Source organism: Staurois parvus, unplaced genomic scaffold (genome assembly GCF_062004578.1).
Source record: "Staurois parvus isolate SC_StPar_1 unplaced genomic scaffold, SC_StPar_1.0 ptg000470l, whole genome shotgun sequence".
NCBI lineage: Eukaryota > Metazoa > Chordata > Amphibia > Anura > Ranidae > Staurois > Staurois parvus.
In genome coordinates, this window is record NW_028318266.1 from 2,634,369 (window position 1) to 2,646,970 (window position 12,602).

A 12,602-nucleotide genomic window follows, 5' to 3' on the forward strand; every position below is an offset into this window, starting at 1 on the left:
GACCCGGTGGCGTAACGCGTAGGGGAGGGGCTCTGACGTCACAACGCTTAAAGGAATATTACACAGCAAGTATAAGAAGTGTGGCAAACACAGAGGATTCAATATATTGCACACAAAAAGAGTTTATATTATGTATATCATGTGAGTGCACTATATATTACTACTAATAAATACTTTTAAAGGAGATAAGGCACTATATTACATTCTTTAATTACATGATACCTATGCACATGGAGAGATAAGTCAGAAAGGAGGGAAGAGACCCACTAGAGGAAAGAGGGATTACTCCATCCATCCATCCAACTCCAGGAAAACAGGTCTCTGGGAAACAGCGAGACCCCCTGCTGGAAAAAGGCAAACACTCCACTCATCCATCCATCCATCTGGGACAGGGATATATATGTCCACTCATCTCTAAGTCCATTTAAAGGGACACAAGCTGTATTTGACCTCACTTAACGGTTTGGTCATATACGTCAGGTGAGCGCACAATGGTGAAGGAGCACACAAGTTAAAGTTTTTGTGGACTTTTTCAAATATAATTTTTTATATTACATATAAAACCTTTTTGTGAATTACAAAAATAAGTGAAATAAATAAATAAAATAAATAAATTGATTTTAAACATATAATAAACAATAAAGTCCCACTGATCAAAAAAGTGTCCAAAAAGAAAGTCCAAAATAGTGTCCACAAATATCCCCCAAATTTTTTTTTCTCTCTTTTCATCCAAAAGGATTGGCTCCAGTTTCATCCAAAACGCACCTCGAAGTAAAAAATATAATATCTAGTGCATTACCTTAATAATAATAACAATAATCACCCCGTGCAACCAAAATACACTTCAAAAAAAACTTTTGTGCAAAAAAAAAAAAAAAAATTCCAAATTGTTTTCTTATAGTGCATATAATCACACAAATCGAACTGTGAGCACTCTGTGGTCACTGCAATTCAATGTGTACCATCAACCAACACACAGTAGTACTAAATACTATTACCCTCTATGAGTATTGAAATGCTCAAACAATACTATGGAAAAATATTCCTCCACATTCTCTTCAAAGAAGTTTTTTCCAAGGTCCTCAGAGAGATAAGAAGGGTCTCAGGACTAGTATTCAAAGCATAGGGATAACTTTTATTCGTCACTTACATTGAAATTTAAAATTATCAGCTCCAGACATGGTTCCAAACTTTTTCTCTCAAACACCATAGAAAACCATGTGTTGAAAACCAACAAAATGGCCGCAGCGACACTTCCGGTCTAGGTACTTGCGTCTTGACGTCTCTCCTCTAACGCGTTTCGTCACTTCCGGACCGGAATGAAAAGAGAGACACTATTTTGGACTTTCTTTTTGGACACTTTTTTGATCAGTGGGACTTTATTGTATATTATATGTTTAAAATCAATACATTTATTTCACTTATTTTTGTAATTCACAAAAAGGTTTTATATGTATTATTGCACTTTCTAGGGAGAAAGTATTGACTTTTTGAGGGTGTAAAAAGAAGGGTATACATTGAGTGAATAATTTTTTATATGTTCTTATTTTTTAAATCTTGTTATATTTTATATTATTTATTTTTCGCTAGTGAATAACACAAGTCCCGGATTGTTTTTGGTAAATAAGCACGCATGATCGCAATTTAAAATCGGACTCATTTTTGTTGTGAAAATCATTTTGGATTATACACATTAATCCTATGTTTATATTTCAGTGTGAATATCATATTCAATATTAGTGGCGGGCAACACGATTTGCATATTTATTTCTCATGATATTTTAATATTTTTTAAAATAATAATATTAATTAAAAAAAAAGTATGTAAGACTACAGAAATTTGAAAATTCTTTAATTCTGTTTTATTGTGGAACTTCATCTTTTTCCATTTTTGAAAAACATCAAACACATTGTTGGTATCTTTAATTATTCTTCAAAGTAAAGAATGTGTGAGATCAACCAGACTCAGGTCACACAAATTAAACTGCTTGGATTTCGAGGTCTTTATAAATTTAGGATTCTGCTGTTCATGGTGTTCCTTCTGACATACATAATGATAATAAGTGGGAACCTTTTAATAATAATCTTAGTGGCAACTGTTGACCACCTAAAAATTCCGATGTTCTTCCTTCTCAAGCACTTGGCTACATCTGATGTCCTAATGACCACGTGTGTGGTCCCCATGACTCTGGAGGTTATAATTAAAGATGACGTAAGAGTATCGCTGGCTGGTTGCATCACTCAACTTTATTTTTTTGGTATCTGCAGCTATTCACAATGTTTTCTTATTGCGGTCATGTCCTACGATCGGTATTTAGCTATTTGCAATCCATTACGATATTCATCCCTTATGAACTCCCATGTTTTTTCCCAGTTGATCATCTGGTTATGTTTCTTAGTCATTATTTTAGTGTCCAGTGAAATAGTTGTGGTATTTCAATTTAATTATTGTGGTCTAGATTCTATAGACCACTATTTCTGTGATTTTGGACCACTGGTTGAATTGTCCACCTCTGACACTTCTGCTTTGATGCTTCAAGACTTTTTTGTTTCCATCGTTACAATATTTTTACCATTTGCCTTTATTATTATAACATATACCTGTATTTCGGTCACTATTCTGAAGATATCTTCAACTTCTGGGCGAAGGAAAGCCTTCTCCACTTGTAGTTCACATTTGACCGTGGTTTGTGCTTATTATGGAGCATTAATCATTGTGTATGTGGCACCACCTGATGACAGTTCAATCAACATGAACAAATATAGGTCTCTCCTGTACATGGTGGTGTCTCCATTGATGAATCCAATGATATATAGCTTGAGAAACCATGAGATCAAGAGAGCTCTGCAAAAAATGATGGCTACGTTTAAAACTTTTTGCACATAATAAATCAACAATATATTTAATGAATAGACAGAGAAGAAAAAACTGATATAAGGACAATCTTATGGAATGAAAGTAGATTGCATGTGGGCAATTAAGTCTGCTTGGCACATATCTATATAGAAATGTAAATTGATGCACTTGAGGACAAAGGGGCACCCTTTATGTCTGGAGTAAAATAAATTTACAAACTCGGAAAGGTTTCTTCACAGTGAGAGCTGTGACAATGTGGATTAGACTCCCTCAAGAGTTGGTTTTGGCCATCTCAGTGGATTGCTTTAAAAAAAGTCCTGGATTCTTTCTTAGATACACAGAATATAGCTGGATATAACATTTATAGGTAAAGTTGATCCAGGGAATATCCGATTGCCCTCTCACAGGAGATCAGGAAGGATTTTTTTTCCCTGCAGGAGCAAAATGGATCATGCTTTGCTGAGGTTTTTTTTTGCCTTCCTCTGGATCAACTGTGGGTGTAGGATTATAACTTTTTTTTTAATGTTTGAATTGGATGGAGTTTTGTCTTTTTTCAGCCAGACTAACTATGTAATTATGTAACTACTGCTAAAATGTCCACACACGACTTTAATCCAAAAAAGTAGGGGGGGGGGGTGATTCAAGGAGTATCCAAAGTGTTTTTGGGGTCCAAAAACACCCCTCTTCACTTTCAAAACTATGTTAGAGATGCCATGGTGATATAGGCACTCACAATCACATTTTTTGGGACTGTCCCATCATTCGTCATTTCTGTATCTCTTTTAGTCCCTCTTCCAAAACCTCTTTGACATTACATTACCTCTAGATCCAGTCAATAACTTATTAGGGTTGCCCTTCCAAGGCATCTCTAATCACGCTAAGAAATTGGCTACATTTGTTCTGTTAGCTGCCAAACTAACCATACTTTTAGGTTGGTTGTCCCCAATACCTCCGACTTACTCACAATTGTTACGAACCATAGCTGACATTCGTAGAATGGAACACCTTACTGCAATAGTGAATGATTCTATGCCTCAATTTACCAAGATTTGGGATTCGTGGGATGAATCAGAGTTTAGTGTTAAAACGCCATCCCAGGGGCGGACTGACAACTCATGGGGCCCCTGGGCAATAGGGAATCCTGGGGCCCCTGTGTCCTTGCCCAAACTCAAAAAAGCCTATGAAAAAGGTACCAGGGGTATCCGATGGGGCCCCCTACTGACCCCGGGCCCTCGGGCAGTGCCCGAGTTTCCAAATGGTCATTTCGCCCCTGCGCCATCCCATAACTATGGCTAACTATCTCCCTTGCTCCTTTCTAAAACTGAAATGCTCTTCTTATTTGTAAGTCCTATGCACTTGGTCCATGGTGTGCCTCCTTCTTCCCCCACCCTTATCTTTTATCCGTTTATTAATGCTGATATGTATCCTATGTGTATGATTATGTTTCATTCATTTATCAAAATGTGTCCTTTCATTGACCAATGCCTATTCTGGTGGTCCAAATGCAGTTTCTTTTTTATTTGTACACAGGTCCCATGTAGACTGTTTCATGTTTTTTATTTCCTGTACTTTGATCATCTACTGTATGTTGACGATGTGGATATTTGTATAATTTGGAAACATTAATAAATACAGTTATGAAAAAACACCCCTCTTATCAGGACTTGATTGAAAACAATGTGAATGGACTAGAACTTAACTGGACCTTAAATTGTATTTCTTTCACGGTAATATACCACAGGATCCCCAGAACCCTTAGGCTACTCTTTGGGTTGTCTCCGTGGCTTTCATTAGAAAAAAATCATATCCGAACCTTTTACCAGAGGTGCACCACTTCAATTTACATTTTGTTCAATTAGGCTACAAGCCAAGGAGACAATGGAGATCCACTGGGGTGTAGAAGCCAGCTTCTTGGGAACCAGAATTCTTTCATCAAGAGCAATACCAATAACATAATCATACAGGTCCAATGCTATTTTTCCACTTTCCTCAACTGACATATTCACAGCCTGACTTGGAAAAGATCTGGAGGTCCGCAGTGTGGACTGGCTGCTGGGTCTTATACTGAATACATAAAGTTAAATCTATTATTATGTTGAAAGAAATAATATTCAGATGTACTAGAAATATGTCCTGTGTGCTAATAATTGTGTTATAACTATAAAAAATGTAGTTTTCATTGTGATTTTCCTTCTATTCCTCCCCATCCATGCAATGTTTGGTTCTTAGCCTGTGGTCTATGAACAGACAATTCCAGTTACGTTGTTTTTTATCTGAGGGCCAGCTACCTGCCTCTAGTATTTTCCTGGGTCACCTTTATTTTGTGTAATCAGTAGAACACCCAGTAGCTTAGCTTGGGAGAGGAATAATATTGTCTCCAAATTTTTTGACTTTAGTAAATCAGATTGCGATACAATTATTTGCACAACTCAGGTAAATGCAGAACTGTGGCCAAAACTCTTTGTCCATGCTTCTGTAGAAATTAAATAAATTAATAGAAATTAAAGGCAACATATTTGTGTATAGATATAATTAACATTATACATACATTTTATCCTCTTCCTTATAAGTGATTACATTCCCTCTGTTCTTAGCTGCATAAGAGCTGGGGGGGGGGGGGGGGGACAGAAGCACACTAATCTTCCCAGTGAACCATACCTTCAATCCTCTTCCTTATAAGTGATCACATTCCCTCTGTTCTTGGCTGAGTAAGAGCTGGGGGGAGGAGAAACAGCAGCACACTGATCTTCCCAGTGAATGGCTGCACGGGAAGAAGTGTGCCAAGGAGCAGTTTGATCATTGGAGGAGAGCTTGTTGAGTTCCTAACACAGCTGGAGAACTGGACACCCTGTGTTCCGCTTAATGTGGTCAGTCTTTAATAGGAAATCAGAGGGACTGGCAGGAACACCAGGGATTTCACACAAAGGAAGGAAAACAAAGAGAACAGGATACTTTTTCATACAAGTACACGGTACAGCAGGCATATACTGTATCTGGAATCAGAAACATTGGGTATACATATTCTTTTAATCTGACTGTAATGACAGGAGCATCAAACTTGTCTGTGTACTGATGTTCTTCTTTACCCCTCACCTCTTACTCCTATGTTTTTGAACTTTTACCCACCCCATTTCTTTGGTTAACCTATTGTCACCTACACAACACAAATGTGAGGCTGAGTTTTTAGGTCCACCTGCCACACACATGTAACCATGGATAGCTGAGGTTTCTGTCTCAGCACAGTGACTGAGCTGTCATAGACCTGGTCTCTAGTAATGATCGGGAACTGGGGATTAGCTCCTTAACATGTGAACATTGTAACTGCCAATGACGGTGGTCAGGTCACCAGGAATTCCTTCCTGTCCTTTGGGTGTAAAGGCCCCATTGCAGGGACACTGCGGATGGATGGGAAGGGGTTAAAGAAACCTTGTTACCAACTTACACCCTAACAAACACAGCCAAACAACCTATATTGGGAGTACTTACAAAGCCATCCACAACTAGGCCTCCAGCTACTTCACTAACCTGGTTTAAAAATACCAGCCATATGGGTACAGTGCTGCATGACTAAGTAATTGTCCTTCAAAGTATGAGAGCACTGCAAGCTGAAAATTGGCCTGGGCAAGAAGGGGGTATAAGTGGTTAAACCTAGTTACCTGTCCTGCAATGATGGTCCCCGCGATCCTCCATTTATATCCATTCCAGGATCTTGTATATAGAATGTGTGGGCACCAGCAAAGAGCAGAACTCCACTTTCCTGCACTGCACTGGAGAGAGAGGAAAAAGGGGGGCATAGTAGTGGCACTGGGGGGCAGGGGAAATATATTGGTGGCACAGGGGAGAACCTACGCAGTGGAGAGGGTGAGTGCTGTATACAAAGGGAAACTGGCGGTTAGGCACAGGGAACATATCAGAGTCTGGGCCATACACACTGTATACTGTACATAGCCAATTAATGAAATCTATGGTACATACTACTGACCTTTGCACTTTACGGTACGGTGCCTGCGCTCATTACATGCTACTAACATCTATACTCTCATTCTAGCCTCTGACCTCTAAACTCTAGGTTTACTTCTGACCCCTGTACTCTGCATTACTTCATCCTGACCCCTGCACTCTTCTTTACTGTACATAATACAGACTTCTGAATTCTGCATTTTTTACTGCTGACTCCTTCACTTTGCATTACATATCCCTGACCCCATCACTCTATTAATTGCACACTGTGTTACATGCTACTGACTTCTGAACTCTGTGTTGCGTACTTTTTACCCCATTACTCTGCCTTTCATACTCCTGACTCCTTCACTGTGTATTACTTACTGCTGACCTCTGAAATGTGTCATATTTACTTCTGACCCCTGCACTATACCAACCAATATGTATTCTGCTTTGGCAAGTTAAACCCAGCCAGCCAGGACAGAACTCAATTCAGCCAGCAAAGCCAGAACTTAGCACAGCCAGTGAAGCTAGAACTCATCTCAGTCAACCACACCAGAACTCAGCCCAACCAGCTAGGCCAGAACCCAGTCCACCCAGCTAGGCCAGAACCCAGGCCAACCAGCTAAGCCAGAACCCAGTCCAGCCAGCTAGGCCACAACACAGCACAACCAGTGAGACCAGAACTCAGCTCAGTCAGAACTCAGCCCAGCCAGCTAGGCCATAATACAGCACAACCAGTGAGACCAGAACTCAGTTTAGTCAGAACCCAGCCCAGCCACCTAGGCCATAACACAGCACAACCAATGAGACCAGAACTCAGCTCAGTCAGAGCCCAGTCAGCTAGGCCATAACACAGCACAACCAGTGAGACCAGAACTCAGCTCAGTCAGAACCCAGCCCAGCCAGCTAGGCCATAACACAGCACAACCAGTGAGGCCAGATCTCAGCTCAGTCAGCTAGGCCAAAGCCCAGCCAGCTAGGCCATAACACAGCACAACCAGTGAGGCCAGATCTCAGCTCAGTCAGCTAGGCTATAACCAAGCCCAGCCACCTAGGCCATAACCCAGTCCAGCCAGCTAGACTATAACCCAGCCCAACCACCTAGGCCATAACCCAGTCCAGCCAGCTAGACTATAACCCAGCCCAACCAGTGAGGCCAGAATCCAGCCCAGCCAGCTAAGCCAGAACCCCAAATCAGTCATCCAGGCCAGAACTGAAGCCACTAAACCAACAGAGCCAGAAATCAGCCCAGCCAGCCTGTCAAGATCCAAGCCTAGCCTAGCAAAACTGGTAATGAATGTAATGTCAAGCTTCCCACTGAAGTGAAATATGTAGCACATGTTTATATTTTTACAGTGACATTTAATATTATTATTATCATCATCATCATTTTATTAATTAATTTTTCTTCAAACTTTCCTTACTTTTTAAAAGCCCCTTGCTTATCTCTATGCTGCAATCTTGGTGATTTTTTATTTATTTCACACTGTTTAGATAAATCTCCACCTCTCCAAGATCACCTACTTCTGCCCTAAGGAAATAATCCCTGTAATCTGCAATGTAATGTGCCATTACTGACAGGATCTCCAGTTAAGAAACTTTCCAACAGACTCACAAATTAATGATTTGCTTAATAAAACAGTATACGGTGAGCAAACATTAATTAAAAGCAGGCACAAGCATTGGTTTTCTTCATTTGTATACTCAAGGGATATAGAGAGCATTATTTCCCCTGTTACTTCTCCCACTATATAGAAGGGTAATGACCAGGCAATTATATACATAGGTTGATGGCACAGCTTGTGGATGAATGCAATCATAACTGAAAAATGTTTGCTTTTATTATCAACTGTATTGAGACAAAAATATTGTAAGTAAAGCTTTTAGTATAGCTATGTGGTTTGCCTTCTGATCCATTCCTCCTCCAGAATTGTATTTCTTATATAACTCAAAGAGTTCAGAAAAATATCTAGGACTCTGAATATAGATTGTATATTTGAAAGGCAACAAAACCTGCTATCACGAATATTGCTTCAAATAATGGAAATATTTATTTTGTCTTAATTATACAGAAACAAGGAGCCACCAAGACATTTTTCAGAGAATAGACCTCCAATGTGATATTATGTGATAATGGTAAGGCAGCAATTGTTTTAAATTGTATGTAAAGTTGAACTTTTTTTTTAATTTTTGATTGACTAAACAATGGCTAAAACCGTTGTCTGCAACACGGAGATTTCTTTTAACTACCTGTCTGACAGACAAGCAGGAAGAGATATAAAATTTCACCAAAATAAGGGAAAACTATCTTCGTTGTCTTCTCAACAAGTGTCCTCATTGGAAGAATTTTGCTCTAGGCCTATTCAAGTGACAAATCAACATTTCAGGTTTTCTCTTTCAATTCTAGTAACAGTAGTCACCTGGATAAACAGAGAAAGTGAATTTCTACATGCTACAGCAGTTAGATCCTGATGGGAGTCAACCCCTCACCACTGTGCCCAATTTTAGCATGGCCTTAATCAGCATCTAAGATACAAAGCTTTCTTTGATCTAAACTTCTGAGAAATGTCCTCAATCCGTGTCACCCCTACCCCTAACGCAGGTGGTCAGGCACTATAGCTGGCTACGGAGTTCTTCACCTATAGCTGCCCCATTTCACACAAGCCAAGAAGGCCTACCAGTACTTGGTTGCCCCTAGGTCTTAAACACAATGATATAGTGCCTGTCCACCACTCCGGGGCAGGTGTTAACTGAGCAAAGAAAACAGGTACTTGCCGTTGGCAGACAGGCAGGGTGGTTCAATGACAGTCCATGTACATGGCAGGCAGGGTTCAGGGTAGTCAGGGTCAAATCCATAGTCAAAGAGGCAAGCAGAGTTCAGAGAATAGTCCAAGTTCCGATCGTACAAATAGCAGAGCAGGGCAGATGAACTGGGAGCTTGCATCACAAGCATGAGACTGCAGGCTTGGCTGGCCTAAATCAGTTTTGGTCTCCACCCAGAGACTGGCCACATCAATCATCTTGCAGGTGGACAGACAGACAGACAGACAGACAGACAGACAAAGAGAATGTCTTGCAGCCTAAACTAGAATGCTGGAATGAGACCAGCAGCTTTCATGGAACAGGAGCGCTACATGCTCCTGACATTCCAGATGTTGCTCTGAATTGAATTTCTGTTTGGCAAACAACTGACTTCTGACCTCCCTTATAATCTTGCATACAAGACTTGTCTCCAGTTTGTCCATTTTTAGGAACTGTTTTTTTTTTAACTAGCTAAGATTTAAGCACGTCACCATTTTTTTCAGTACAGATAGAGTAAAGACTATTTAAAACCATTGTCATGTTTTTAGGTTTTTTGCTTTTTGTCTCCAATTCAAGAGTTTTAACTTCCTGTCCTATAGACACAACACAATCTCTATTTCCTCTGTGGGCAGCCAACCCAACTGCGTACAGCGGTCCAATACTCCCTGGTGGAACAGGAGAGGGAGGATGCTTCCAAGCCCTGTAAAAATGATCAACTGGTTGTAAGGCAGCTAGATCACTTTTACATTAAAGCTGATTGCCAGCTCTAAAAAAAATACTAGAGTCGTGCCCCATACCCCTGCAGATGCCGATTGGTGGTGAAACGTGTTGGGCAGGGCCTTGCGGTGACATCACACACACGTTGACACGCGAGGCTTCGAATTTTGTTGTATATGTTCTCTTATATTCCTCATCTTTTGTGAGTATATTGGTTTTATGTTATAACACCATTGGGGCCTCTTGATCTTCTCCTTTGGAGGGATTATCTGTCTACTATATAGGGAGATTCCTTCTGAGTTCTGATATATTATACGGAGGAGGCAATGAGAGTATCCTACCAGGGAGATTAGTGCAATGTGTGAGCATATGAGCATGTATTGATCTCTGGAAGTGAGTTCAATACTACTGGTACCAGGCTGATTATTCATTTGGTGAAGGAATCATGGGTGAATTCCATTTTTTTTCAAGATTGAATTGAATCAGTGTGGAAACTTATGTTTACTTTTCGTATGGTGGACTTTTCATATGGTGGACTGCAGTTATTTATTATATAGTTTGTTGATTTTTTTTTATATAGAAGGTATCATATGTGCACATTGAACTGGTATACAAGGACAGATGCGCACTAAGTGTTTGTTTATAATACTAGGATCATGGCTGCAGCTTCAGCCATGATCTTGGTATAACTGTTTGCCATTCAGGATTTACACATATAGTACATATGCTGGATGGCAAGTGGTTAAATAAAAGCTGGGGCGAGGTGCGTTCTCCGGAGGACATCATTTGACAATCACACAGGCCTAGAGCAGTCCCTCCCAGCCATCATTTGACTATAGGCGGGGCGGGAACTGGCTAAAAAAATAGCTGGGGATTCTTTTCATCTATACTAGACCGTTATCCTATATGAGAATCTGGTACAGATCTTAAAAGGGACCCACACCAAAACACAGCGTAAGGATCCCACCAAAAATGCATATTAGACTTTTATCCTTAATGAAGGTCTGGTAAAAATGTCAATGGGTACCCCATGCAAAAAAAAAAGAAGAAAAACAGTGTGAGTTTCCCCCAATTCCATGCCAGACTCTTGTTCACATATGCAGAAAAGGAAGGGGATGAGCATGTGGGCCCTCCTCCTGAACCATACCAGGTCAAATGCCCTCAATATGGATGTGTGGAAGACAAGGGTCTCTTTCCTACAGCCTTGTCCCAGTAGCTGTGGGGGTCAGTAGGCAGGGGGCTTATTAAAATCTGGAAACCCCTTTTAACAAAAAGGAGGCCTCTAGCTGTACTGAATAAGTAAAGAGTATATAATACCGCTACTTATTCACACAGAAAAGTGAAAAATAAATAAGCACACTTATCCAGTTTCAGACAAGTCCTTTATTACAAAAAAAAAGTCCTGCTGTCTAAATCCATCATCAACCACATCATTCAGCAATGCAGATCTAGGTTGATCATGAACAACACCTGATGAAAAAAATCCCATTGCCCAAAGGACATGTCTGATCTCCTGGGCCCACTAATAGAAAACAAAAGGATGGGGACTTCCTGCTGACTGGGTGAAACTACTAAACTGCTACTGTATATACAGTGCATTCAGAAAGTATTCAGACTTCCTTCTCTTTTTCCAATTTTGTTATGTTGCAGCCTGATACTACAATTGTTTAAATTCATTTTTTTCTCATTATTCTACACTCAGTATCCCATAATGACAAAGTGAAAGCAGAATTTTAGAAATGTTTCCAATTTTTTTAAAAAAGGAAAAACTGAAATAGCACCTTGGCACAAATATTCAAACCCTTTGCAACAACACTTTAGCTCACATGCGTTTTCTGTCTCTTGATAGTTGCTGAGATGTTTCTACACCTTCTTTGGAGTCCACCTGTGCTAAAATTAAATTGATTGGACATGATTTCCAAAGGCACACACCTCTCTGTTAAATGCCTCACAACTGACAATACATAAACAAACAGTCTAATAGCTAGCGCTGGGGATCAATCAAAACATAAATGTCAATATAATAATTATTATTATACAGTATTTATAAAGCGCCAATAGTTCGCTCAGCGCTGTACATTACAAAGGGGGACAGAACATGTGACAGAACAATACCAATACAATGCAAAACATGAGGGGATCGAGGGCCCTGCTCTTTGGAGCTTACAATCTAGGAGGGAGGGTATAGTGGTACAGGAGGAGATAGCTGTGGGGGATGGAGTGGTAGGAAGAGTGGAGGAGCTTGGCACATTAGCAGGGGGTGGGGTAGGCTTCCCTGAAG

At 40.1% G+C, this 12,602-nt stretch overlaps 1 protein-coding gene across 1 annotated transcript; it reads left to right on the top strand.

The window, feature by feature from the left end:
- The first annotated feature begins 1,945 nt into the window (after positions 1-1,945).
- Positions 1,946-2,887, top strand: LOC149452524 (olfactory receptor 5P81-like). Its single transcript, XM_089689251.1, has one exon. It carries the CDS (start codon positions 1,946-1,948, stop codon positions 2,885-2,887), a length of 942 nt encoding a protein of 313 aa, XP_089545377.1.
- Positions 2,888-12,602: the final 9,715 nt, after the last annotated feature.